The sequence below is a fragment of the Sus scrofa genome, chromosome 4 (genome assembly GCF_000003025.6).
Source record: "Sus scrofa isolate TJ Tabasco breed Duroc chromosome 4, Sscrofa11.1, whole genome shotgun sequence".
NCBI lineage: Eukaryota > Metazoa > Chordata > Mammalia > Artiodactyla > Suidae > Sus > Sus scrofa.
This window is the reverse complement of record NC_010446.5, coordinates 824,925-852,878: the sequence shown is the minus strand read 5'-3', so window position 1 is coordinate 852,878 and position 27,954 is coordinate 824,925. Positions and strand designations below refer to the sequence as shown.

At 65.9% G+C, this 27,954-nt stretch overlaps 2 protein-coding genes across 2 annotated transcripts in view; one reads left to right on the top strand and one right to left on the bottom strand.

Moving 5' to 3' along the window:
• The window catches only part of IQANK1 (IQ motif and ankyrin repeat containing 1), a 44,208-nt gene extending 43,547 nt beyond the window's left edge, over window positions 1–661 (top strand). The window contains exon 13 of the mRNA XM_021090476.1: window positions 4–661. Within this exon, the coding sequence (XP_020946135.1) occupies window positions 4–307 (304 nt within the window). The 3' untranslated portion in view covers window positions 308–661. The remainder of the gene's footprint in view (window positions 1–3) is intronic.
• Window positions 519–27,954, bottom strand: SCRIB (scribbled planar cell polarity protein). The gene is given in 38 exon segments (XM_021090546.1): window positions 519–900; window positions 1,010–1,061; window positions 1,281–1,355; window positions 1,450–1,492; window positions 1,567–1,704; window positions 1,786–1,974; window positions 2,064–2,205; window positions 2,292–2,451; window positions 2,536–2,643; window positions 3,304–3,363; window positions 4,805–4,852; window positions 4,933–5,043; window positions 17,252–17,440; window positions 17,549–17,842; window positions 17,944–18,054; window positions 18,289–18,401; window positions 18,404–18,545; window positions 18,625–18,705; window positions 18,791–19,114; window positions 19,803–19,880; window positions 20,307–20,396; window positions 20,710–20,772; window positions 21,423–21,809; window positions 22,319–22,486; window positions 23,120–23,156; window positions 23,324–23,418; window positions 23,504–23,634; window positions 23,703–23,872; window positions 23,949–24,148; window positions 24,330–24,448; window positions 24,850–24,994; window positions 25,069–25,143; window positions 25,235–25,298; window positions 25,397–25,453; window positions 25,549–25,638; window positions 25,725–25,803; window positions 25,908–26,025; window positions 27,460–27,954. Coding segments are annotated over 38 exon segments (4,851 nt in total). The 5' UTR covers window positions 27,619–27,954; the 3' UTR covers window positions 519–754.

Here is a 27,954-nt window from a genome sequence, read left to right as displayed (position 1 = left end):
CAGGTTCGGGAAGCCGCTGGTGGTGGACCTGCGCGAGGTGGACGTGTTCCCGGCGGTGCAGCGGCAGCTGGAGGCGGTGCAGCCGGGCCTGGCGCGGGAGCTGCTGAGCCGCGCGCTGCTGGAGCGGGAGCGGTACCTGTCGCTGCTGCGGCCCAACGACGGGCCCGAGTACGGCCCCGCCCAGTTCCAGGAGGCGCGCCTGGGGCACTTCCGCCTCTTCTTTGTCACCAAGGTGCGGTGGCCTCCAGCCGAGCAGCTGCGGGTGCTGCTCCCGGTGCGCGTGCAGCTGCCCGGCGGGGGCCTCTAGGGCTCGGCCCCAATAAAGCGCGCCCCCAGGGCGCTGGGTCCGTGCCTGCGCGTGTCCGCCCGACTGCGCGCGCGTCCGGGCAGGGGGCTGAGCCTGGTGGCGGGAGCCCAGGCGCGGTCCTCCAGCTGCGGAGAGGGGCTCGGCCGCCCCCCCCTCCCGCCCCAGACTCGGAGGAACAGAAGGGGTCGGAGGCAGACAGACAGACGAGAGGTAAAACGTAGTCAATTTTATTTTCCTTGAACCACAAAATAGAGTCTTTGGTTGTACAAACATCACTAGTTACAGTCTCGCCAGGAGGGCCTGGCTGGGGAGGGGCGGTTAGTCAGTGGCCAGAAGGCCTGAGGGGACCTCTTTAAAAAGCTAACAGCCAGGTTAAAAGACTGGGGCCAGGGCGGCGTCGGAGCTGGCAGGGCCCCCGGCCCAAGTCGGGGGAGGTACCCCTGCCCTCTAGGAGGGGACCGGGCCCAGGCCGCGGCGCCCCGGCCGCACTGCACGGCGGCTGCTGCACAGCGTCACCTCCTCGGGGCCCACTGTGCCCGGAGAGGGCCTGCCCAGAAGCACCGTGGCCACCTCGCCGTCCTCCTCCGGCGGACCTGGCCAGCGGGACGGGGCCGAAGTGAGCCGAGGGGCCGAGGCGCCCTGAGGGGAGAGGACCCCCCACCCCACCCCACCCCACCCCCGGCCGGCCGCCCCCTCCCTCACCTGGGCTGGGAGATGCTTCCAAGGACCGCAGCTCCTCGGCAAAATCCGGGGACTGTGATGGGAGAAGGGCTGGTCAGGGCTCCGCCCGGCCCGGAGCGGCGGGAACCCACCCAGGGGGGCCCGTGGGCTGGGCGCGGCCGGCGCAGGACTGGCCACAGAGACACAGGGAAGGGAGCGGAGGAGGAGGGGACAGGGCTGGGCGACAGGCAGAGCAGAAAGGCGGCAGGAGGCGGTCGGGGCTGTCCTGCCCAAGGCCAGGAGGGCCCGGTACCTGCAGGTCATAGACAGGTCTGGAAGAGGGCAGGGCTGCAAACACCCTGTAGTCAAACTTCCTGCCAGACAAGGCCTTGAAAGGACAGCGTGAGGAGAGAGGCGAGCGCGTGAGAAGGAGCGGGGGCGGGGCGGGGGGGCAGCGCGGGCCGCGGCCGCGGGCTCCTCACCAGGCGTCCCGGGGAGGTGCCAGTCGGGGGGCCGAGGTCTGGAGGGACGAGAAGCGGGAGTTGGGGTGGGTCCGCGTGCAGGCTGCGCCCCCCGCCTCCCGCCGCACACAGACCTTCCAAGGGGTGGGGGACGGGGTGGGCGCGGGCGAGGGCGCCTCGGCCAGGCGCTCCAGGGGCCCACGCTTGCCGCGGCCCTCCTGGGCCTTGCTGAGGACCATCTGGGCGCGGAGGGCGTCCTGCTCCAGGGACTTCATCCTGGGGAGGAGCGAGCGCGAGGTTGGGCGGCGCGAGGTGGGGCGGGCGGGCGGCGGGCAGCGGGCGGGCGGCGGGCCTCACCTGGCCGCCCTCCACAGCGCCCGCTTCTCGGCCTCCAGGGCGCGGCGCTCGGCGGGGGACAGGGCCCGCTCGGGCGCCGGCAGCTCCGGGCTCTGCACGCGCAGCCGCTCCTGGTGCCGCCGCTCGGCCTTGGCCGTTCGCACCGGGGCGCCGCCTCCCTGCGGCGGCGGAGGGGACGCGGGGCCGGGCCTGGGCGACAGGACAGGAGGGCCAGGTGGGCGCGGCGCCGGCGGCAGCGGCGGGGGAGACGCTGGGTGCCGGCTCCTCGCCCCCCTCACCCTGCGGCAGGGCTCTGGGCGGCCCAGGGCGGCTCCTCCTCGGGCTCCTCGTCGTCGGGGGCCTGGGCGGCGTGCGGGAGCCCCGCGTCGGCGGCTGCCTCCTCGCGCAGCATTTGCACTCGCTTCTGCTGCAGCTTCCGGGCTGGGGGTGGGGGTGGGGGTGGGGGCGGGTCAGGCCCGAGACCGCCCCCCCCCGCCCCCTCCCCGGCCCCCCAGCCGGCCGCTCACCTTCCTCCTCCTGCATCTTCCGCAGGTCGTCGGCTCCCACCAGCGACACACGCTTCGGGGGACCCTCGGCCTGGGGTACCCGCACCTCCAGCTCGAAGTACTTCTGCCGCTCGCGGAAGGACAGCTGCTCCGGGGAGGCCGCGGGCCCAGGCGTGGGGGGCTGGGGGGAGCGCGCCCTGAGACCTGGTCCCTCGGGCCTCCCAAGCACATGCGTCGAGGCCACCGTGGGTCCCCCGCCACCTACCTGCGCTGGGGCGTCCTGGAGCGGGTGCAGGCCAGGCACGGCCGCGAAGGTCCTGTAGGCCTGCTTCACGTTGGTGGGCAGCTCGTCGGGGGAGGGCGGGGAGGGGGGCTGGGGGACCGGGCGCCAGTGAGCTGTGCTGGGACAGCTGTCCCTTCTACAGCCACCGCCCTAGCTGCCACTGGCTGGCCCTGTTGACTGCCTCCAGCCCCACCCCCGCCACAGGTCAGAACTCACAGGTTGGGGATCCCCTCTGCCCCTGGGGGCCAGGGAGCCCCTTGGCCAGGCCGGAGCCACTGGCTGGATCACCCCGAGTCTCGTCTACAAAGGGCAGGTGCGGAGGGGCCCGCGGCGTTCGGGGAAGAGGGTGTGGGGGACGGAGGGAAGAGAGAGATGGAGCCAAGGTGGGTGGCTGGGTGGGTGCCCAGGGCACGAGGCTGGCACTCACCCTTCTGTGGTCTGTCAGGAAGGGGTAGAGGCTGGGGGCCCGGCTCCAAGGCGGCACCACCACTGCTTACCCCAGCCTGCTGTGCAGCGAGACCCGGTGCCCACGGCCTGGCCCTCCCTACGCAGTGCAGCCAGGGCGCCTCCGCGGTAAAGTGGGGGGTGGGGGCAGGGCCACGCTGCCTCCTGGGGACTCACAGGGAGCTCCCCGCCCCCTTCACCAGCCAGCTCTGGCCAGGAAGGTGCCCAGAGTGAAGGGGAGCAGCCAAGTGGAGCCCCGCGCACAGCAGCCCCTGAGGTCCCCAGCCGCACCCACTATGCACTCACCTGCTGGCGGCCCGGGGAAGAGGGCACCTCCTTCATCCCTCCGGCTGCCCCAGACGGAACCTGGAGAAGCCAGTGGTGGCTGGTGGGGCGACAGTCCAGTAGGACTGGGGCCCCACAGGGAGGAGCCGGGGGCAGGGGGGCACTGGCCCTCCCAGCTCCAAGGCTGGTCCTCAGCTCCCTGGCCTGACCACTGCCCAGGGGACAACCCTGGACAGGTCGGCACCATTGCTTGGCCGGCGTGGAGGGGTTCTCCCCGAAAGGCAGTGGCCTGGAGTCCCTCGGGCCCTCCCCCCAACACGCAGGGACAGGAGAGAGGCCTGGGGCTTCTGCTCCCCACCCCAGGCTGAGCGCCAGCTGCCCATCCATGGCAGTGGGCTGCCGCCACCGGAGGGAAGCTGCAGCTTTTGGGGAGAGACAAGAACAAGCAATGAGACAGAAAAAAGCTGGGCACGGGGCGGCCCAGGGGCAGAGCCCCCAGACCCAACGCCTGCTGCCAGGGTGCAGACAGCCACTGGCTTGGCAGGCTGTCCCCGCAGCAGGCTGGCCACCCCACAGGCAGGCCCCTGGCGCCCCCGCCAGGAGCTCTGAGGTCCACGAGTTAGGAGGCCGACTCCTGCCAACCACCCCGCAGCCGTGCCCTGCTAGGGACGTCTGGCTCTCACAGTCTGGGCCAAGGGAGGGAGGGAGGGACTGTGCCAGGCCTCCCCTGTCCCCTTGGTGTGTGGGGGCAAGGGGGAGGGCCTGATGGACTCCAGGCCACGGCCTTTAGGGACAACTCTCCACGCTTTGCACCAAAGCCCCAGCCCGCGCCTCCCTGCTCCTCCAAGGCTCTCGCCCAGCACAGATGCCCCACTGCACCTCCCACCACCGCTGGTCCGCGGGGTCTCCGCCTGCTGGGTCCCCCGCTGTGGCTGGCTGCTGCACACGCCCCTTGGGAGGGCTTTCCTCTCTCCCGGGGGACGAAGGAGCAGCACATGCCTCCTGTCCAGAGTCCCCCGGCCCCTGGCCGAGTGCTAGGCCTCTGCCCCAACCCTCTCCTCCAGGGCTGCTCGCAGCTGCTCCAGCCCGTCCTTCCCACAGTGGCCTGTGCCCAACCCCACCCTGGTGGCTCTGGTGGTCCCCAGCTGTCTCTGGCCCAAGCCCTCCAGGCCCACAAAGGCCCCTCCCACTGGGGGCAGGGCCCTGGCAGAGCCCCGAAAGCTGTCCTGCAGGGTCTCGGCTGGAGGAAAGAAGGCAGGACTGGCGTGCAGGTGGGCAGACAGAGGCTGGGACAGTCAGGGACTGACCCTCTGCCTGCTGCCAGCGCCGGGCGTGGTAGCCAGAGGGTGGCGGTCCTGCTTCAGGCTCTCGGGGCTCCGAGTCCGGGGAGCAGAGTGGACGCAGGGCTCTAAGGGGCTGTGTCGGCCACCGAGCGTGCCCCGCGGGAAGGGTCAGCCAGAGCTCGGAGCCCCGGGCCGTGTGGGAAGGCCCCCGCCCCGCAGGCGGGTGACCTGGCACTCACCATGGCCTCCAGCCCCCGCTGTGGGGTCTGCCCGGGCGGCTCCTTCTCCTGTGAGGAGAGCAGACGGCGGTCAGGGCCGGACGGCCTCCGGCTCCTGAGCCCTGGGCTGCCGGCCCGGCGCTGCTGACCTTGCCAGGGCCCTCGGGGCCCAGCTCCCGGTCGATGGAGGAGATGCTCTCCAGGCTGTTCCGGCGGCCCAGGCCCGCAGCAAAGGGATTGGCGATGACACCCGGGGACACCTGCGGGGGGAGCGGGCCGAGTGACCACGCAGAGCTGAGGTGGCCGCTGGGGGCGGGCTCTGTGAGCAGCGCTGCTGGCTGCTCAGGACACCGCCAGCCTCCTGTGACACAGGGCAGCCAGGGGTCGCATCTGTACGGGGTCCCAAGGCAGCGACGCTCCTCCTGGGGAGCAAACAACGGACGAGACGGGGCGCGGGGTGGGGGCAGCCGGCAGCCCTGCACCTGGCGGCACCGAGGCCCTGAGGCGAAGGCACGGGGGGGGGGGGGGGCCGCGAGGACCGTGATGGTGCCTCGGGTCAGAAAAGGCCACGCAAATGTGGTGCGGCTGCCCCGCGGCACTGACTGCAGCGAGCGAGCGAGCGAGTGGGGGCCGGAAGCGCAGCCTGCCCCTCCAGAGACCCAGGGGCACGGCGAGACTGGCACGGGGCAGCACGAGCCAGCACCAGCGCAGACACGACCGTGTGGGCCAGAGGTGGGCGCAGGCTCCTCAAAGTGCCCCGTCTCTGGTTTTGGCTTCGGGGCCACACGGAGGTTTATACTAATAAGAAACTGCTCTTTTAAAGTCACCTCTAGGAGTTCCCGTTGTAGCTCCCGCTGTGCTCACAGACCTGACTAGGGTCCAGGAGGACATGGGTTCGAGCCCTGGCCTCGCTCAGTGGGTTAAGGATCCGGCGTTGCCGCGGGCTGTGGTGTAAGTCACAGGCTCGGCTCAGACCCCACATTGCTGTGGCTGTGGTGGAGGCCGGCAGCTGCAGCTCCAACTGGACCCCTAGCTCAGGAACCTCCATGAGCCACGGCTGTGGTCCTAAAAAGCTAAGCAAGACAAAACAAAACAGTCGTCTCTAAAAACTGAAAACAAGTAAGCCCAACTGTGTATCAAGTTGGCAGTAAAACAATACAAAGAATTATTGCAGATGACTTGAAAGCACAGTATTTTGACTGTACCTCCTAGCTGGATAAATCCTAAGGACTTAGAATCATAAAAGTCAAACTCCTATAACCTAAGTGTGAACTGAAATAGCAGAGTACCTCCCACTCCTGGACACGCGTCCGCACAAAACACTAACTGGAAAAGATAAGCCCAGGGAGTTCCCGTCATGGCTCCGTGGCTAACGAATCCGACGAGGAACCATGAGGTTGAGGGTTTGATCCCTGCCCTTGCTCAGTGGGTTAAGGATCCTGCGTTGCCGTGAGCTGTGGTGTAGGTTGTAGACGCGGCTCGGATCCCGCGTTGCTGTGGCTTTGGTGTGGGCTGGCGGCTAGAGCTCCAATTAGACCCTTAGCCTGGGAACCTTCATGTGCCCCGGGAGCGGCCCCAGAAAAGGCAAAAACACCAAAAAAAAAAAAAAAAAAAAAGAAAGAAAGAAAGAAAGAAAAGACAAGCAGAGTTCCCACTGTGGCTCAGCAGAAACCAATCTGACTAGCATTCATGAGGACTCAGGTTCGATCCCTGGCCTTGCTCAGTGGGTTGAGGATCTGGCGCTACCATGAGCTGTGGTATAGGTCACAGATATGGCTCTGATCCCGTGTTGGGTGGCTGTGGTGTAGGCCAACAGGTGCAGCTTGGATTTGACCCCGAGCCTGGGAACTTCCATATGCCATGGGTTTGGCTCTAAAAAGACAGGAAAAAAAAAAAAAAATAGAGGCACCCCTATGTTCATAGCAGCACTATTCACAATAGTGAACTCAGGGAAACAACGTAAAATGTCCATCAATAGACGAGTGGATTAAGATGTGGTACATGGAATACTACACAGCCATAAACAAGAACAAAACAATGCCATTCGCAGCAACGTGGGTGCAAGTAGAGGTTGTCATACTGAGTGAAATAAAGTCAAACAAACATCACATGATATCACTTCTATGTGGAATCTATGACACAGGCGTTCGCACTGTGGCACAGTGGAAACGGGGGAGGATGGAGGGGTAGATGGAGGGGGAGGATGGAGTGGAGATTGGAGGGGAGCATGGAGGAAAGGATGGAGCAGATGGAGGGGGAAGATGGAGGGGAGGATGGAGAGGTGGATGGAGGGGAGGATGGAGGGGGAGGATGGAGGGGGAGAATGGAGGGGTGGATGGAGGGGAGGATGGAGGGGGAGGATGGAGAGGTGGATGGAGGGGAGGATGGAGGGGAGGATGGAGGGGGAGGATGGAGGGGGAGGATGGAGGGGAGGATGGAGAGGTGGATGGAGGGGAGGATGGAGGGGAGGATGGAGGGGAGGATGGAGGGGAAGATGGAGAGGTGGAGGGGAGGATGGAGGGGGAGGATGGAGGGGGAGGATGGAGAGGTGGATGGAGGGGTGGATGGAGGGAGGATGGAGAGGTGGATGGAGGGGAAGATGGAGAGGTGAGGGGAGGATGGAGGGGGAGGATGGAGGGGGAGGATGGAGAGGTGGATGGAGGGGTGGATGGAGGGGAGGATGGAGGGGAGGATGGAGAGGTGGATGGAGGAGAGGATGGAGGGGAGGATGGAGGGGTGGATGGAAAGGTGGATGGAGGGGAGGATGGAGGGGAGGATGGAGGGGAGGATGGAGAGGTGGATGGAGGGGAGGATGGAGGGGAGGATGGAGAGGTGGATGGAGGGGAAGATGGAGAGGTGGAGGGGAGGATGGAGGGGGAGGATGGAGGGGGAGGATGGAGAGGTGGATGGAGGGGGGGATGGAGGGGAGGATGGAGGGGGAGGATGGAGAGGTGGATGGAGGAGAGGATGGAGGGGTGGATGGAGGGGTGGATGGAGAGGTGGATGGAGGGAGGATGGAGGGGAGGATGGAGGGGAGGATGGAGGGGAGGATGGAGAGGTGGATGAAGGGGAGGATGGAGGGAGGATGGAGAGGTGGATGGAGGGGGAGGATGGAGAGGTGGATGGAGGAGAGGATGGAGGGGGAGGATGGAGGGGTGGATGGAGAGGTGGATGGAGGGGAGGATGGAGGGGAGGATGGAGGGGAGGATGGAGGGGAGGATGGAGGGGAGGATGGAGAGGTGGATGAAGGGGAGGATGGAGGGGAGGATGGAGAGGTGGATGGAGGGAAGATGGAGAGGTGGAGGGGAGGATGGAGGGGGAGGATGGAGGGGGAGGATGGAGAGGTGGATGGAGGGGTGGATGGAGGGGAGGATGGAGGGGAGGATGGAGGGGAGGATGGAGAGGTGGATGAAGGGGAGGATGGAGGGGAGGATGGAGAGGTGGATGGAGGGGAAGATGGAGAGGTGGAGGGGAGGATGGAGGGGAGGATGGAGGGGGAGGATGGAGGGGGAGGATGGAGAGGTGGATGGAGGGGTGGATGGAGGGGAGGATGGAGGGGGAGGATGGAGAGGTGGATGGAGGAGAGGATGGAGGGGAGGATGGAGGGGTGGATGGAGGGGTGGATGGAGGGGAGAATGGATGGGAGGACGGAGAGGTGGATGGAGGGGAGGATGGAGGGGAGGACGGAGAGGTGGACGGAGGGGAGGATGGAGGGGAGGGTGGAGACGTGGATGGACGGGCGGATGGGGGGAGGATGGAGGGGGAGGATGGAGAGGAGCATGGAGGGGAGGATGGAGGGAGAGGATGGGGAGAGAGGATGGGGGAGATGGGGGGAGGATGGAGGTGGAGGATGGAGGGGAGGATGGAGGGAGAGGATGGGGAGAGAGGATGGGGGAGGATGGGGGAGGATGGAGGTGGAGGATGGAGGTGGAGGATGGGGGGAGGATGGAGGGGGAATGGAGGGAGAGGAGGGGAAGAGGGATGGGGAGGATGGGGGAGGATGGAGGTGGAGGATGGAGGGGAGGATGGAGGGAGAGGATGGGGAGAGAGGATGGGGAGAGAGGATGGGGGAGGATGGGGGGAGGATGGAGGTGGAGGATGGAGGGGAGGATGGAGGGAGAGGATGGGAGAGAGGATGGGGGAGGATGGGGGGATGGGGGGAGGATGGGGGGGAGGATGGAGGTGGAGGATGGAGGGGAGGATGGAGGGGGAGGATGGAGAGGTGGATGGAGGGGTGGATGGACGGGAGGATGGAGGGGAGAGGATGGGGGAGAGGAGGATGGGGGAGGATGGGGGGAGGATGGAGGTGGAGGATGGAGGGGAGGATGGAGGGAGAGGATGGGGAGAGAGGATGGGGGAGGATGGGGAGGAGATGGGGGGGAGGATGGAGGTGGAGGATGGAGGGGAGGATGGAGGGGGAGGATGGAGAGGTGGATGGAGGGGTGGATGGAGGGGAGGATGGAGGGGGAGGATGGAGAGGTGGATGGAGGAGAGGATGGAGGGGAGGATGGAGGGGAGGGGTGGAGACGTGGATGGACGGGAGGATGGGGGGGAGGATGGAGGGGAGAATGGATGGGAGGACGGAGAGGTGGATGGAGGGAGGATGGAGGGGAGGACGGAGAGGTGGACGGAGGGGGAGGATGGAGGGGAGGGTGGAGACGTGGATGGACGGGCGGATGGGGGAGGATGGAGGGGGAGGATGGAGAGGAGCATGGAGGGAGGATGGAGGGAGAGGATGGGGAGAGAGGATGGGGGAGGATGGGGGAGGATGGAGGTGGAGGATGGAGGGAGGATGGAGGGAGAGGATGGGGAGAGAGGATGGGGGAGGATGGGGGGAGGATGGAGGTGGAGGATGGAGGGGGAGGATGGAGGGGAGGATGGAGGGGAGAATGGAGGGAGAGGATGGGGAGAGAGGATGGGGGAGGATGGGGGGAGGATGGAGGTGGAGGATGGAGGGGAGGATGGAGGGAGAGGAGGGGAGAGAGGATGGGGGAGGATGGGGGGAGGATGGAGGTGGGATGGAGGTGGAGGATGGAGGGGAGGATGGAGGGGAGAAGGATGGAGGGGGGAGGGAGGAGGGGAGGAGGATGGAGGGGAGGATGGAGAGGTGGATGGAGGGGAGGATGGAGGGGAGGATGGAGAGGTGGATGGAGGGGGAAGATGGAGAGGTGGAGGGGAGGATGGAGGGGGAGGATGGAGGGGGGAGGATGGAGAGGTGGTTGGAGGGGTGGATGGAGGGGAGGATGGAGGGGGAGGATGGAGAGGTGGATGGAGGAGAGGATGGAGGGGAGGATGGAGGGGTGGATGGAGGGGTGGATGGAGAGGTGGATGGAGGGGAGGATGGAGGGGGGAGGATGGAGAGGTGGATGGAGGAGAGGATGGAGGGGAGGATGGATGGGTGGATGGAGAGGTGGATGGAGGGGAGGATGGAGGGGAGGGTGGAGACGTGGATGGACGGGAGGATGGGGGGGAGGATGGAGGGAGAATGATGGGAGGACGGAGAGGTGGATGGAGGGGAGGATGGAGGGGAGGACGGAGAGGTGGACGGAGGGGAGGATGGAGGGGTGGATGGAGGGGAGGATGGAGGGGAGGACGGAGAGGTGGACGGAGAGGTGGACGGAGGGGAGGATGGAGGGGAGGGTGGAGACGTGGATGGACGGGAGGATGGGGGAGGATGGAGGGGAGGATGGAGAGAGCATGGAGGGGAGGATGGAGGGAGGATGGAGCGGAGGATGGAGGGGAGGATGGAGGGAGAGGATGGGAGAGAGGATGGGGAGGATGGGGGAGGATGGAGGTGGAGGATGGAGGTGGAGGATGGAGGGAGGATGGAGGGAGAATGGAGGGAGAGGATGGGGAGAGAGGATGGGGAGGATGGGGGGAGGATGGAGGTGGAGGATGGAGGGGAGGATGGAGGGAGAGGATGGGGAGAGAGGATGGGGGAGGATGGGGGGAGGATGGGGGAGGATGGAGGGGAGGATGGAGGGGAGGATGGGGGAGAGAGGATGGGGAGGATGGGGGGAGGATGGAGGGTGGAGGATGGAGGTGGAGGATGGAGGGGAGGATGGAGGGGAGGAATGGAGGGAGAGGATGGGGAGAGAGGATGGGGGAGGATGGGGGGAGGATGGAGGTGGAGGATGGAGGGGAGGATGGAGGGAGAGGATGGGGAGAGAGGATGGGGGAGGATGGGGGGAGGATGGGGGGAGGATGGAGGGGAGGATGGGGGAGAGAGGATGGGGGAGGATGGGGGGAGGATGGAGGTGGAGGATGGAGGGGAGGATGGAGGGAGAGGATGGGGAGAGAGGATGGGGGAGGATGGGGGGAGGATGGAGGTGGAGGATGGAGGTGGAGGATGGAGGGGAGGATGGAGGGGAGAATGGAGGGAGAGGATGGGGAGAGAGGATGGGGGAGGATGGGGGAGGATGGAGGTGGAGGATGGAGGGGAGGATGGAGGGAGAGGATGGGGAGAGAGGATGGGGGAGGATGGGGGGAGGATGGAGGTGGAGGATGGAGGTGGAGGATGGAGGGGAGGATGGAGGGGAGAATGGAGGGGAGAATGGATGGGAGGACGGAGAGGTGGACGGAGGGGAGGATGGAGGGGAGGATGGAGAGGTGGATGGAGGGGAGGATGGAGGGGAGGATGGAGAGGTGGATGGAGGGGAAGATGGAGAGGTGGAGGGGAGGATGGAGGGGGAGGATGGAGGGGGAGGATGGAGAGGTGGTTGGAGGGGTGGATGGAGGGAGGATGGAGGGGGAGGATGGAGAGGTGGATGGAGGAGAGGATGGAGGGGAGGATGGAGGGGTGGATGGAGGGGTGGATGGAGAGGTGGATGGAGGGGAGGATGGAGGGGGAGGATGGAGAGGTGGATGGAGGAGAGGATGGAGGGGAGGATGGATGGGTGGATGGAGAGGTGGATGGAGGGGAGGATGGAGGGGAGGGTGGAGACGTGGATGGACGGGAGGATGGGGGGAGGATGGAGGGGAGAATGGATGGGAGGACGGAGAGGTGGATGGAGGGGAGGATGGAGGGGAGGACGGAGAGGTGGACGGAGGGGAGGATGGAGGGGTGGATGGAGGGGAGGATGGAGGGGAGGACGGAGAGGTGGACGGAGAGGTGGACGGAGGGGAGGATGGAGGGGAGGGTGGAGACGTGGATGGACGGGAGGATGGGGGAGGATGGAGGGGGAGGATGGAGAGGAGCATGGAGGGGAGGATGGAGGGGAGGATGGAGGCGGAGGATGGAGGGGAGGATGGAGGGAGAGGATGGGGAGAGAGGATGGGGGAGGATGGGGGAGGATGGGGTGGAGGATGGAGGTGGAGGATGGAGGGAGGATGGAGGGGAGAATGGAGGGAGAGGATGGGGAGAGAGGATGGGGGAGGATGGGGGAGGATGGAGGTGGAGGATGGAGGGGAGGATGGAGGGAGAGGATGGGAGAGAGGATGGGGGAGGATGGGGGAGGATGGGGGAGGATGGAGGGGAGGATGGAGGGAGAGGATGGGGAGAGAGGATGGGGGAGGATGGGGGGAGGATGGAGGTGGAGGATGGAGGGGAGGATGGAGGGAGAGGATGGGGAGAGAGGATGGGGGAGGATGGGGGAGGATGGAGGTGGAGGATGGAGGTGGAGGATGGAGGGGAGGATGGAGGGGAGAATGGAGGGAGAGGATGGGGAGAGAGGATGGGGGAGGATGGGGGGAGGATGGAGGTGGAGGATGGAGGGGAGGATGGAGGGAGAGGATGGGGAGAGAGGATGGGGGAGGATGGGGGGAGGATGGGGGGAGGATGGAGGGGAGGATGGGGAGAGAGGATGGGGGAGGATGGGGGGAGGATGGAGGTGGAGGATGGAGGGGAGGATGGAGGGAGAGGATGGGGAGAGAGGATGGGGAGGATGGGGGGAGGATGGAGGTGGAGGATGGAGGGGAGGATGGAGGGGAGAATGGAGGGGAGAATGGATGGGAGGACGGAGAGGTGGACGGAGGGGAGGATGGAGGGGAGGATGGAGAGGTGGATGGACGGGAGGATGGGGGGGAGGATGGAGGGGGAGGATGGAGAGGAGCATGGAGGGAAGGATGGAGCAAATGGAGGGGAGGATGGAGGGGAGAATGGAGGGGCAGGATGGAGGGGAGGATGGAGGGAGAGGATGGGGAGAGAGGATGGGGGAGGATGGGGGAGGATGGAGGGGAGGATGGGGAGAGAGGATGGGGGAGGATGGGGGGAGGGTGGAGGGGAGGATGGGGGAGCAGGTGTGAGCTATTACCCTCGGAGGCCGTAAGTCCGAGGTCCTCCTGAAGAACACAGAGGACTGTCCAATGTCCCGTGATGAACCACAGTGAAAAAGAGGAGTTAAGAGTGTGTGCGTGTACACACACATATATAGGCAACTGAATCACTTGGCCGCACGGCAGAAATTAACACAGCACTGTAAATCAACTATACTTCAATTCAAAAAAGTAACAGTAGAAAGTCAAGATTTTTCTGCTTCTAAAAATATCCACTCCCCAGGCTCTACTTGCCGCTGAGGCCCAGAAGCAGTGACAGCTCAGAGCCACAGTCCCCGGCCAGCAATGGCTCTGAGCTCCCAGGGCTGGGACAGGGACTAAACGGATACGTGGTGATACCAGAGAGCCAGGATGCTCTCCAGTGACAGGCATCATGCTCCAGGGACATGGGAGCCACACTGCCCAGCAACGGGGCGCACCAAGACTCCACAGACCCGGAGTTCCCGTCGTGGCACAGCGGAAACGCCTCCAACTAGGAACCATGAGGTTGTGAGTTCGATCCCTGGCCTTATTCAGTGGGTCAAGAATCCGGCATTGCTGTGAGCTGTGGTGTAGGTCGCAGACGTGGCTCGGATCCCGTGTTGCTGTGGCTCTGGTGTAGGCCGGCAGCTACAGCTCCGATTCGACCCCTAGCCTGGGAACCTCCATATGCCACGGGAGCGGCCCTAAAAAAAGCAAACAAAAAAGAACACACAGACCCTGAAAACAAAACCAGAAAAGTATCTCTGCCACCATCCTGGGGCCTCCAAGGCACCAGCCACGTTGAAAATCGACAAAGGAAAGGGAAGACTGCCGTCCCCCCCCCCACCAAAATCTTATTAACAAATGCAAAAAGAGTTGATAACATTGCTTCCTTACAGAAAGGTCAGTAGAACAACCAAAAGCAACAGATGTGGGAAGAATTAACCAAAGCATTATTCCTTGGGACAGAAATTAAAATACCGAAAAATGGAGTTCCTGCCATGGTGCAGCGGAAACGAATCCGACTAGGAACCGTGAGGTTGAGGGTTCAATCCCTGGCTTCGCTCAGTGGGTTAAGGAACTGGCATTGCCGGGAGCTGTGGTTTAGGTCACGGACACGGCTCGGATCTGGCGTGGCTGTGGCTGCGGTGTAGGCCAGCAGCTGTAGCTCCAATTCGACCCCTAGCCTGGGAATCTCCATATGCTACAGGTGTGGCCCTAAAAAGACAAAAAAACAAACAAAAAAAGAAAATACTGAAAAACCAAGGCAGTCATGATGAAAATCCCAAAGCTGGTTCTTAGAAAAGGCCACTGGAGCACACACAGCTTGGGGAGGAGACCGAGGTGACACAACCGCAGGGAGGAAGAGAGTGTCCTGGGTCTCGTGCCAAACACGCGGGGAAGCAAACGAGCGCGGGCGGCCACATCCGCCAGGGGGACCGCGGCGCTGGCGGGCGGCGGCTGAGGACACAGAGATGCCCAGGCTAGAGGCTCCTGGGCACGAGCCCGGCAGGGAGGAAGCCCGATTCCCACGGGCAGGCGGGTGGCACAGACAAGCCAGGGGCCGGTGAAGAGAATGGGGTGAAGGGCTCGGACCCGCGGCCCTGTGGTGGGAAGAGCCCGGGGGCTGAGGCCTCTGCGCCCCCCAGTGGAAAAGCCACCCCCTCCTTTCAAGCGCCGCCAGTCGCCAGTCGGAGGACACCTCAACCTCACTGGGCACAGGGCCGTGAAAACCAGTCAAGGGACTGGAGGGGAGGGATCGGAGTTTGGGGTCAACGGACGGCAACTGCTGCTCCTGGAATGGATTTACAGCGAGGTCCTGTAATCTGGGAACCACGTCAAGATTCTTACATCGCAGCGCGACACGGGAGGAACAAGTCCGTGTACACGTATGTGTAACGGGGTCCGCGTGCTGTACGGCGGGAAAAAGAGCGCGTTGGCGAAGTCACAATAAAGAATGAATTTAAAAAATAATAAAAGGACTGGAAAGAACAACGCCCATTTCAGAGAACAATTCTTACGGATTAAAAACGGAGACGGCCCTGTGAATTTGAGAAACGTTACATAAACTCCAGCCACCCGCCACCGTGGTCCCCACAGCATGGGGCCCAGGGGGGGCCTGAGCTCCGGGAAAAGGGGCCCTGCAGGCACCACTCAGGAGACAAGAGCCAGCTCTGAACACGCGGCCACAGATCCCGAGACCAGGCTACCTGCCGAGTGCCGGCCCATCTGTAGGGAACCGGCCGGTCTGTTTGGAAGAGAAAACAGAAAACAGACTAAGACTTTTCAAAAGAAGAAAAAACTGGGTGCCTTCACCAGTTACAGTGGCAGCAGCACTAAGGACAGCATTGGTGACAACACATCCGGCTCCCTGGGGTCACGTCCCGGAGGCACCAGGACACAGATCTGACCACAAGGAGGTGACATTTCCCCAAGTTCATGCACGGGACTGGCACAAAAAATCCACTGGCTAGAAAAGCAATTCCAGGCGGCGTATAAACACATATACCTACTTTTTTTTTTGGTCTTTTTCTTTTGTCTTTTTTAGGGCCGCAGCATATGGAGATTCCCAGGCTAGGAGTTGAATGGGAGCTGTAGCAGCCCAGCCTGCACCACGGCCACAGCAACGCCAGATCCTTAACCCACTGAGCAGGGCCCAGGGATAGAACCTGCGTCCTCATGGATACTAGTCGAGTTTTTAACCTGCTGAGCCCCAACAGGAACTCCTGTGTTTTATGTACTAGGAGAAAAGTACAGAACGGTGCTTTAACAAGCTTCCGAAGGGGAAGATTTTCCGAAACAAAACCCAAGTCCAGAAACCACAAAGGAAAAGACAGGGAGCCTCACACCACAGACGCTTCCGTGTCTGGAACCCCACAGAGACCATTCTATTTTTTTAGGGCCACACCTACAGCATGTGGAAGTTCCCAGGCTAGGGGTCCAATCAGAGCTGCAGCTGCCGGCTACACCACAGCCACAGCTCACGGCAACTCGGGATCCGTAACCCACTGGGCAAGGCCAGGGATCGAACCCACATCCTCATGGATACCAGTCAGGTTCGTTACCACCAAATCACAAAAAAAAACCATTCTCAAAAAGAGACAAAAACACCTGCTCCCCAACGTAACAAAAGAGCTAAACCTACAATTATGAAAGAGCAGCTGGAGTTGCTTGAAAAAGACAAACTCCCCAAAGGAAAAGAAGGACAAAAGGAAGCAGCACCGCCTGTCCAGTCCCACCGCGTCCAGGCCCACCGCCGGTCCAGTCCCACTGCAACAGCAACCACCCGCCTGAGCCCGGTGGCAGGTAGGGTTGGGGGGGGAGTTGGAGGCAGGATGGACTCTTTTCTGCAGAAACTGCCCCAAAGCCGAAGGTCGGGCTCCTGAGCCCACCGGCCGGGAACACCAGGGGGCAGCCCTCTAAGTCCGGGACCCCAGCCCCGCTCTTCACCACAGAGCCGTGTTTATTTCTTTTGTATAAAAAGCTTGAGTTCAGTATACGTGCGCATGAAAACGCCGAGACGCGCGTGCTGACACGCAAGCAGAAGTCAAAGCCAACTGGCAAGACCCCCGGAAAGACAGGGCTCCAGCGAACGGGCAGGGAGACCCTGGAGCAGAGACCCTCGCTCCTTCCCGGCCCAGAGGCGGTGCAGTGCAGGGACAGGGCGGTGGCCTCAGCGAAGAGCCGACAGCCCACAGAGCCCCCAGTGGCAGCCGGCACCCGGCCTCTGGAGCCCAGTCCTGGTCCTGGCAGCAGACACTGTCCCCAGGGGCCGGAAGCAGGGGACAGCTGCGTTCCCCCACAGGCTACCCCCAGGCGTCTGCTCTGGGACAGAAGGTCCTGAGTGGCGAGCTCCCTGCTGAGGGGCTGCCAGTGCCTGGGCAAGCTGGACGGGGTCCCTACATGTGTCTCATGGCGAGGGCACTGGCGTGGCTGTGTGCCCTGCCCTGCCCCGGCCCAGCCACCATGAGGTCCAAACACGCGCGCACACACACTACACACGCCCTGCCTCACCGCTGGGAGGTGGCTTTTCTGAAAGACCTGAGCAGGTCATCTGTGTACCTGCTGCACCCTACCTGGCCTGGACCACGAGCAGGGGACAGCCCCGTGCCTGGCACAGCTTGCACCCTACGGTCTCTGCCGGCTGACGCCCAGGCTCGGAGGCAGCTCGCCACCCCTCCCGGGGACAGGACCCTGCACCCGGGGCAGAGCACCAAAGGGCGGGGCACTGACCTCGGCGGGGGCGGGGGCGGCAGCGTCGAAGCCGTCGCAGATGAGCACGGTCAGGGCGTCGCCTGCACTGCGCAGCAGCTGCACGGCCTCGCTGTGCGTCAGGCCCAGCAGGCTCTGCTGGTTCACCTCCAGCAGCCGCAGCCCCACTCGCAGGCGGCCGTCACGCCCGGCGGCCCCTGTGGGGCTCACCTGCAGAGAGACGGGCCTGTCTGTCCTCAGGAGCAGCTCCCGCCCGGGCCCCGTCTCCACCCGAGGAGCCCGGCAGAGCGGGGCTGGCAAGGCGGGCAGGCTGCTCACCTTGGAGATGAAGATGCCCTCGTCTGTGGGGTCCCAGGGGTTCCCCGCGTGGCCCTTGGCACCTCCACGGATGCTGATGCCCAGCTTCTCCCCGGGGGCCTTCTGGATACAGAGCTCCCGCATGCCCGGAGGCGGCGGGTCCCTCCGCACCAGCAGGACCAGCTCCAGGCAGGGCCGGAGCAGGGCGCTGACTGCTTCCTGGTGCGTGGCCTCCCGTACATCCTGCCCGTTCACTGCCAGGATGCGGTCCCCGACCCGCAGGCCACTGCGCGCAGCGAGGCCCCGTGGGAGCACCTGTCAGGGGAGGGCAGTGTCCAGCAGGCTGCTGGCTTTGCCACGCCGCGCCTGGGCTGGGCCCTCTCAGCACAGGTGCCCGCAGGGCCCGCTCGCCCCACCTTAGAGATGAACACGCCCGGCTCCTGGACGCCAAACGGGTGGCTGGAGTGATCGGAGCCCCCAACGATGCTGAGCCCCAGGGGGCCCCCGGCTCTCGGCAGACAGATCTCCTGGGGACACGGAGGGCCTGGGAATCAGAGCAGAGAAGGGACGCTTCTCCGCCTCAGAGGACGTGAGGGGCCAGAGCACCTCACTGCAGGAGAGCCACTGTGGGGCACGCGGGAAACCACTGCAGGGCAGCGCCCTGGTGTCCTGCAGCCTGAGGGGGAGGGCGTGAGGACCTGCTTTCCCACCCAGGGGTGCTAGCACCCCACACTTGGAACCGAGTGGACCTGGGGTCTCACCTCCACTGGGTAGGGCCCCTCCAGGGCAGCGGCCAACAGACTGGGGGCCAGCCTTAGTGGCCCGGGCTCTCCAGGGGCGGCAGTGGCCACAGGGGTAGTGGTGGCAGCAGCAGGGGTGGGGGGGAATGTGGTGGGGGGCTGGGGGCAAGGGGCCCCCCAGCCTCGCGTTCCAGCAGCAGAGCGATGGTGGGGGAGGCGGCGGTCAGCAGAGAGACAGCGTGGTCGTGCCTGGCCTCTGTCACGTCCACGCCGTTGATCTGCGAGAGTGTGGCCGTCAGGGGCCAGTGGGCCGAGGGGGTGGATGGGTGCTGGGAGGGACCCACTGCCCCTACTTACAGAGAGGACGCGATCGCCAACCTGCAGCGTGCCCGCCCGGTGGGCGGCCCCACCCTCAGCGATGCGGGAGACGAAGATGCCCTGCGCAGGAGGGGGGAGCGCTTGGCTGCAGGCCGGCCCTGGTCCTGCCCCCCTGCCCCCAGCCTTGCCCACGGCCTCGCCTCACCCCGTCGCCGGCCCTGTAGGGCGTGGAGCCTTTCCCGCCAGCGATGCTGAAGCCCAAGCCCTTCTCGCTGCGCACCAGGCAGGCCACGTGGCGCTGGCGGAGGGGCCCGGGGGGCTCGGGCTGGAGCTGGGGCAGGCGCAGGCCGCCCCCCCACCGCTCCCGGGGGCTGTAGTCGTCCTCCGGCCGCAGTGGCGTGACGGTGACCGCGTTCTCGGGCTCCACCATGCGCTCCCGCCAGAGCCGCATGTGCACCGTGGGACCCGCCCCACGCAGCGCCTCCACCGCCTGCTGATGCTCCGCGTCCTGCAAGGCCACGCCGTTCACCTGGGGGCCGCAGTGCTCGTCAGGTGGGCAGGCAGCACAGGGCCCCGGCCCTCCTGTTGCTCCACGCCTGTGCCCCTGGTCCTGGCGACCCTGCCGCCAGTAAGCAGGCCCACAGCCAAGGGCACCCGGGGTCCTGGGGTTTCGAACCCTGGGCCTCCACCCATCCTGGACTCAGCAAGACCTCCCCGCTATCAGGCCTGGCAGTCCCTCCGTGAGCTAGGGTGGCCCTGCAGGAGGGCACGCTGCCCTCGGACCCGGTGCTGATGCGACAGCTGTGAGCAGAGCCCTCCCCAAACTCCCTAACACACCTGCAGGCGCTGGGGGGCCAGCTGCACAGACAGGGGATTCAGGGCAAACGCCCGCCCCCAAACCTGTTGGAGGTCTGACCCCTCCCAGACCAGCCCTCAGGAACGGCTTCCTTCGTGAGCGCTCTGCTCCTGACACAGTGAGAGCCCCCACCCGCCAGGGCTCCTGCCCAAGTGGGACTCCCTGCGGCAGGGCTGGTACCCGGGCCTCCAGCCTGTGAGCTCCACACCTCACCCGGCCGGGCGCCGGTGCCTGGGGCCCAGAGAGGAGGAGCTGGCCCCCCAGCGACCCTGCAGGGGAGGCAGCAGGCACCGAGGTCTGAGGGTGCAGAGGGCGCAGCACTGGATGCAGCGCCCTGGGGGGAGGGCAGGCGCTGACTCACCTCGAGCAGCTTGTCACCTACTCGGACCCCAGCCCGCGCCGCGGGGCCCTCCTCGGACACGCGGGAGATGAAGATGCCCTGGAGGACGGGCAGGAAGTGAGCCCCCGCGCCGCCGCCACCGCTGCCGGCAGAAAGGGGCCTTCGCCTGGCCCTGGGTGTGGGTGCCTGGCAGCTACGGGAGGACTGGGTGCCCCGGGCGGGGCCCCAAGAGCACCCAAGGGGAAGAGGGTGGCAGCAGCGGGGCTGGGGTGGTCAGAGGTGCCGGTCAGGGAGGCAGGAGGTGCAAGTGGCCCTCCAGAAAAGGTTCCGACCCTGACCCGGCAGAGGCCCCGAGGGAGGGAAAGGTGAGCGTGAAGAAGGCCACAGGCGCCTCAAGACAACCCAACGCCAGCCGGCAGCCTCAGGGCTCTGCGTCCGACCCCCGGCACAGGGAGCCCCGGTCAACCAACACCCAGAGCAGGGGCCGCCCCGGAGCGCCGAGCGGGCAGGGCAGCGGCTTCTCACCTCATCGTCTCCTTTGTAGGGGGTGGAGCCCTTGCCACCCGCAATGCTGATGCCCAGGCCCCCGGTCTGCCGCACGATGGTGAGGGTCAGCTGGCAACAGAAGAGCGGGGAGGTGTCGCAAAGTGCTTCCTCGCGCGGGGCCACCTTTGGGGGCGGGGCCGGGGCCTAGGAGGTCCGCCCCCAGCCCCGGCCCCAGAGACGGGGGCAGAGGGAGGCTGGAAACTCTGGCTGAGCCAGGGGGGGCCCCGCGGGCGCCCGCCCCAACCCGACTCTAAGGGGGCAGCTGGGCAGGAGCTCCTGCGGGAGGGCATGTGCGCAGAGGGCAGGAGCGTGGGGGAGGAGACGCAGCGCCCGCAGCCCAGAAGCAGCAGCCTGGGCCCAGCGCGGAGAAGCGCGTACAGACCTCTTCCTCCTCAATGCGAGCGGGCTCTATCAGCAGGTTATTGGCCTGGTCAAACGACACCCCCTGTTAGGACGGACCAGCAAGGGCATGCACGTGAGCCACCGCCCGGCCCCGCCACCGCCACCACCACCGCCACCACCGCCACCTGGCCCGGCCCCGCCACGAGCAGCAAAGAGAAGAGGCCACACCGAGCTCCCATAGCCTGAGCGCTGGCTCCTCCTGCCTGTGCCTGGCACTGCCCCCAGGCACAGGGTCCCATCCGGCCCAGAGGCCTGGCTGCTGCCGCCACCTACGAGACAGGGCAGGCTCAGCTGCTCACATGGGGGCCCCCTGTGGGCTGAGCTCAGGCCCCCTCGGCTGTGAACCGCTGAAGCGTCAGACACGAGGTGATGGGGTGCGGGTATCCCAGGGAGCCAGCAGGACCCGCCTGAGGACCAGAGGAAAGGAAAGGGCCAGGCCTCAGGAGGCCCAGAGAAGGCAGGAGAGCCTGGGCAGAGAGTGGCCACCCGAACCTCTCAGGACGGGGCTGCAAGGCCAGCAGGGAGCTCCGGGCAGGGTCAGCACCCAGCCCAGAGAGGTGGTGGGGCAGCTGGGGCACCTCCCTTGCCAGCTGGTGTCAGCACACGAGCCTCGGGCGTCACCTGAGAGCCATGGCTGTGGGCCCACGGGGCCCAGCCCGCCTGCCTCAGACGGGGACACAGGGCTAGACTCACCTTGACGGAGGGGGCGGAGGCCACGGCCTCCTCCTTCTCCTCCTCCGCCGCCACCCCTGCCTCCTCCTCCTCGGCTTCCTCTTCCTCCTCCTCCTCCTCCTCCTCCTCCTCAGCTCGAAGAGCCCAGGGCGTGTGGGGGCCGTTGTGCCAGCCCCCAGACCCCATCGAGCCCTCGCCGTCTGGCTGTGTCCCCTGCAGCAAGGCTACGACCGCCTCGGGCTGGGGCAGCTTGGAGATCTTGAAGTGCTTCTTGTAGTGGGGCGTGTCCTTCCGGATGAGCCGCTGTCTCCCACCCGGCAGGGGCCACGGGGCCTCCAGGGGCCCCTCCTCACTCTCGCCGTCCTCCCCGGGCAGGAGCAGCGTGTCCTCCGCAAAGCGCACGGTGGGCTGGGAGAGGCTGGGCGTGAGGACGCCGGTCCGGCGGGCCCAGCCCTCCCCATGCCGGGGCCCAGGGAAGCCCTGCCACGCAGGTGGCAGCATACAGGGCCTCTGAGAGGCTCCCTGCGGTTCAAATAAGAACAAGGGACTGCCTGGCGAAGGGCGCAGAGCAGATCAGCTCAGAGAAACAGAGGCCAGGGACCAGGAGGCTCCTCCCACCCCGCACACTGGGCTCTCAGGAGCCCGAAGCTAGGGAGCCCTCCGGGCCAGGAAAAAGGTCTCTTGGGGGTTCCAGGGACAATGCCAAAGCGATGTGAAGTGACAGGTGCAGGAGGGCAGAGCCCACGCCAGACCCAGCTTTGCAGGGACCCTCATGCCCAGCCTCTCACCGCCGCGCCCTGGAGCGGGACGGCCCCTGCAGGGCTCTGCACGGCTCAGAGCCCACCATGGCCGCGTGTGGTCCTGACTGCACGTCTGCTTGGGAAGGGGGGCGCGGGCAGCCTCCAGGCCAGTCTCACCTCCTCATAGGCCTCCTCTGTGACCTCCTCCTGGGCAGCTGGCACGGATTCCTGTTGGCTCAGGCCCTCCTCCTCGGCCACCAGGCCCTCGGGCTCACCCTGGGAGGCCGGGCTGGCCGATGGCTGCGCGTCCACACTCAGGCCAGACTCGGCACTCAGCCTCTTCTCCTGCGGGGGTCCGGCAGGGGGTCAGGCCACGCACCTGCCACGCCCTGGTGCCTGACCACAGCGCCTCGTGGGCTGCCCCCTCCCAGCTGCCCCCCACCCTGCGGGGAGCAGCGTCCACGCTCAGCCCTCAGGGGCGCCCTCTGTCCCCCACCGGGGAAGCCACGCTCCACCAGATAACCACAGGCACCCAGAGCCACCATTTCCTGGGGTGAAACCTCAAAACTCTTCCTAGAAAACATCAGCAGCACAGGAACTGAGTTCCCAAAACAATACTGCCTGAGAAGAGGAAGCACCCGAGGGGAGCACAGCAGCTTCCTGGGTGGGCAGCCAGGCACCACACCGTCGTTGCCAGCCCTATCACTTCTTGCTTGGGCAACAGATGCCCACTATACCCCAAGGACTCGCTGCTCTGCTGCCAGGGCTCCTGAGCGAGAGCTGGCTTGCCTGGCGCCAACCAGCCCCCTTACAGGAGCTGGCAACACGGGCACCCAAGACACAAGGGCTCATAGGCCTGGACTTCCATCTCCTAAGCCACCAAGGGCACGGCCACCTCTGGCTTCTGCCGCGCAGTGGCCCCGCCCGTCCACACTGCCCGACTTTCGTGTCTGCCCAGCGCCCCACAGTGGAGACAGCCTGGCCCGCGGGAAGGCTCGAGGCGCTGGGCCCTGAGCTTCCCACCTGCTCACAGCAGAGGGAGGGCTTCCTTCCCCCCCTGCTCCCCGTGCCCACACCCGGCCTAGGGCTCCCGGGCCTGCCGAGCAGGCATCCCTCCTGGGCCCCTCGGGTCCCCAGAGGTACCTCCACGGAGGGCGGGGGGAGGGCGAGGGCGGCCTGGGCTCGGGCCTGCAGGAGGCGGCTTCGCTGCGACGCTCCACGCCCCGCTTCATCACCTTGAGCTCGCTGGGGTGAGGCGTGGCCCGCCGCTGCAGACCCTGCGGCAGGCAGGCGGGCAGGCAGGCGCGGGGTGAGGCGGGGCCGGGAGGAGCGGGCCCGCCCGGGGACCCCACCCCCCCATACCCGCTTCTCGGCGGCCGCCTCCTCGGCGTCCTCGTCGCCCGCGGGGGCCTCCAGGAACTGGATGACGCTGACGCGGCTGAGCGGGGTGTCGCTCCAGCTCTCGGAAGGGCTGCCCCGCGGCGCCGGGTCCTCTGCGGGAAGCTGGCATCAGGGCGGCCGGCCTGGCCCGGCCCCGCCCGGCCGCGCCCCCGCAACCTACCGAGGAGGCCGGGCGGGGGCCGCTGGGGCAGCAGGTAGCAGGTGAGCACCTTCTCGCCGGTCTGGGCGTCGTCCTCCGTCTGGAAGCGGAGCATGGGCTGCGCCTGGTTCTCGGCCAGCCATAGCGCCTTCAGGTTGAGGTGCGTGAGCGCGAACGGCAGGCTGCGCAGCCTGAGAGCGGGCGGTACAGTCAGCGCGGGCGGAGCGGCCTCGCGGGCTGGGGGCGCTGGGCGGCGGGGGCACGCACCGGTTCCCGGCCACGTCCAGCACGTGCAGCTCGGCCGTCTGCGCGAGCTCGGGCGGCAGGGCGGCCAGGCGGTTGTCCCGCAGAGAGAGGACGCTGAGCGCCACGCAGCCTCCGATCTCCGGCGGCAGCCCCTCCAGGCGGTTCCGGTCCACGTTGAGATTGGTCAGCTTGGTCAGCTTCCCCAGGGAGCGGGGCAGGGCCTGGCCGGGAGGAGGGCGTCAGAGGCCTGTGGGGCGTGACAAGGGAGACAGGGGCTCCCCCTCCAGGCACTGGCCTCCTGCCAGACACCGGCGCCCCGGCCCTCGCGCTGCAGGCCTCGGAGCCCCCACTCCGCCCACGGCGCCCCCTCGGCAGCCAAGCCCCATGGGCGCCGGCGCCCACCGTGAGCAGGTTTTCGGTGAGAATCAGCTCCGACAGGTTCTCACAGTCCCCGATGGCCTCGGGCACCTCGCACAAGCGATTCTGGTCCACCTTCAGGATGGACAGCTGCTTCAGCTGACCTGGCGTTGGGAAGACAGGGCCTCAGGGCTCGGTAGTGGGACAGCCCAGTCACCCGAGCCCCGGAGCCAGCCCGCCCGACCTGCCTCGGGTGCCTTCGGAACGCTGAGCTGGCATCCCAGCCCCCAGCTCCAGCCCCGCCCTCCCTGCGCCCATCCAACCGGCCGCCCCGACCATGCCCCCCGCCCCCCGCCCCTGCCAGGCCCCGCCACCGTGCCCTCACGAGCTCACCATCCCACTTTTGGCAGCACAAGTTGCCTCGGCTCCTTGGGTGCACCCGTTGTCCCGCTCTGGCCTCAGGCCAGCCTCCTCCCCCCGGAGGGATGTGTCCCAGAGACCCCCAGAGGCAGCGTCCTCGCCCCAGGACCCTCCTCTAGGCCAGGGCTCGTCACCCAGCACTGACCGATGCCATCGGGGAGCCGCTGCAGCAAGTTCTGGGAGAGCAGCAAGTCAGTGAGCAGCACCAACCCTCCAAGCTCTGTGGGCAGCTCCTCCAGCCGGTTCTCCGACACATCCAGGCACACCAGCCGCCGCAGGTTGCCAAGCTCCTGGGGGCGGGCACTGAGGGTCAGAGGGTGGACAGACGCGAGGTGGGGGGGACGACAAGGACAGGCTCACTCACCGGAGGCAGTGCCGACAGCTGGTTCCGGTCCAGCCACAGCTCTCGCAGGTTGGGCAGGGCCCCCAGGGTGTCAGGCTGCAAGAACAGACGGGGACAGAGTGACGGCCAAGGCTCACTTGCCCCGCCGGGCCCTGCCCCGCCCAGGACAGCCCCACCCTCTCCACACCAGCACTTCCAGATCGTTGCCTCCCAGATCCAGCTGTTCCAGCTTGACCAGGAAAGACAGGGACCTGCGGAGGAAACAGAGCAAGTTCTGTCGCGGCCACGTAGACTGTGGTTCCCGGGGCCGCCGCCGACACCGGCTGCTGGTAGGGCCGAGCCCACTCACGCAGGCAGGGACTTGAGAAGGTTCTCGCGGAGCTCCAGGGTCACCAGGTTGGCAAGGCTGCAAGAAATCAGGTTGGGGCGTGAGAGAGGCAGGAAGGTGGGGAGAGGCGCGGGAACAGGGCTGAGCGGAGCCCCTCCCCAGGGGGCACTTACTTGCCCACGTCCCCAGGCAGCGCCTGCAGGGACACGTCGTTCAGGGCCAAGTGAGCCAGGCTGCGCAGCTGTGTGAAGCCTTCCGGGAGCCTAAAGCCGGGGGGGGGGGTTCAGAGTCCAGGTAGGGGCTGCTGAGCCTCCCCCTCCCCGCCACCCCCTCTGCAGCCACCGCCCACCTGGACAGGGGGTTCCCGCTGAAGTCCGCAATCTCCAGGGCTTTGCAGAACTTGATGCTCTCGGGGATCTCAGGGATGTCTAGGATCAGGAGGGGTCACGTGGAGAGATGCCCACAGCCGCCAGGGGTTCAAAGCCCTTCCTGCCACCCCCAGACTCCCCCCAGACCTGCCCCAAGTTCCCACCGTTGCGGGACACGTCCAGCTCCACCAGCTGCATGAAGTTGGCCACCTCAGGGGGCAACCGCTGGATTTCATTGTCACTTAGGCCCAACTTGCGAAGGTTCAGCAGCCGAAAGAAGGGCTGTGGGCAGGGGGTAGGGTCAGGGTGATGGCTCTGTAGCAGAGGGCCCCCCTCCCTGTTCCAGGCCACCCGGGAACCCAGAGTCCTGTCACGTCACCCGGGTCTGAAGTAGAACAAGCAAGCAAAAACCACACACATGCGCTTTTGCAGGTGTCAAACGCCTTAACTTTTGACACTTGGTTCCTTTGAGAATCATCCCAGAAACCTTCTCTGCCACAACACTGTCACACAACCAGCCTTCCACACTTGCATTTTAGCTAAGAAATCACCTCCTTTTCCTGACTCCGTCAACCCGTGTTCCCTGCCCTCCGTGTTCCCTCAGGACTCCACCCCACACCTGAAGTCCCTCTTCTGCCCACCCAACAGGTGGGCCCTCGGAGGCCTGCAGGGTTTCTCCTGCTGCCTCCCAGTAGAAACCAGCCCAGCCTCACCCTGTGACAAAAATTTGGCAACTACCAAAACAAAAGTATAACGAAAAGAGCAGAGAGAAGTTTACGTTGCGGTGCAGTGGGTTAAGAACCCAACAGCAGCAGCTCGAGTGGCTGCAGAGGTTTGGGTTTGATCCCAGGCCCGGCACAGTGGATTAAGGATCTGGGGTTGCAGCAGCTACAGTGTAAGTCACAGCTGCGGCTCAGATTCAATCCCTGGCCCGGGATTTGAACATGCCCCCTTACAAAGGAAAAAGAGCGAATGAGCACAGGTCTGTGTGCTGCCGGCACGCAGTATCTGCAGGTAAAGTGCGGGACCCGAGGTGGGTGAGGAGCCCTGGCCCGAGCCTGGAGTGGAGCCACACCCTTTGCGGCACACAGCCCCCAGGCGCTGGGCCACTTAGCACCCCATCTCCAAAAAGGAAATCCTTTTGTGATCTGCTTCCTCTAACCTCCTCTCCCAAGTGGCCTTTGGAGGAGGAAAACCAAGCTGACGGAAGAAACAAGGCGGTGAGAGGCAGGTAAGACACAGACGTGCCACGCACAAGCACCTTCGAAGGTCTCTCCCCACCTTCGCCCCAGCACCCACAGGAAGAAGAGGGCAGTCGGGCAGAGGGCTGGACTCCCCACCTCCAGGGAGGTCCAGCAAGTTCCCGTCCATTAGCCACACCAGGTTCACCTTCCACCCAGATCCACTCCAATCCCATCCACCTTGCCCCCAGGCTTTCAACCTGCAGCTCCTCCTCTGGGCTGTGACCATCCCCGCCCCCAGCAGGCACCTGATGACCGCTGCCACCTGGTGCCAGCACCCGCGGCGGGTGAGGAAGGTGCGGCTGGCCGGGGTGGGGCTCTGGCCAGTAAGAACCAGCAAGGCCGGCTGGAGACTGTGGTGTCCCGCCCCGGCCAGCGCCAGCTGAGAGCTCGGAGGAGCGAGCGGTCGCAGCCGGGCCAACCCTACGGACCAGAGAGGAGGGCTGGGCCGGAGGCAGGTGAGGCAGCCGCTCACCTTGGGCAGCTCGCGGAGCTGGTTGGCGTCCAGGAGCAGCTCCTCCAGGCTGCGGCTGTAGCGGTAGATCTCCTCCGGCACGGCCTGCAGCGAGCAGTGCCGCTTGTCCACCGACTCCACGTGCCGGTTGCAGCGCCACAACGGGATGCACTTGAGCATGGTGCGGGCAGGCGCGGGCTCGGGCGGCAGGCGGGGGGCGGGGCTCGGCCCGCATGAGCGCTGGGGCGGGGGAGGAGCGGGGGGCGGCCGGGGCGGCGGCGGCGGCGCTGGGCCCGGCCCGCGCTTGGAACGCTCGGAACGCTCGGGCCGCTCGGACCGCGGCGGCCTGAGCTGGGGGCGCGGCCCGGACGGCGCTCAGACTCTCAGGGGGCGGCGGCGGCCCCGCATCCCGCCCGGCCCACTTGGCCCTGCCAGTCCACTCGTCCGCCGCTGTGCCCCAGCCGGAACCGCCGCCGCTGCCCGCCGGACTGCCCCGCCGACAACCGCCGGCCGCCG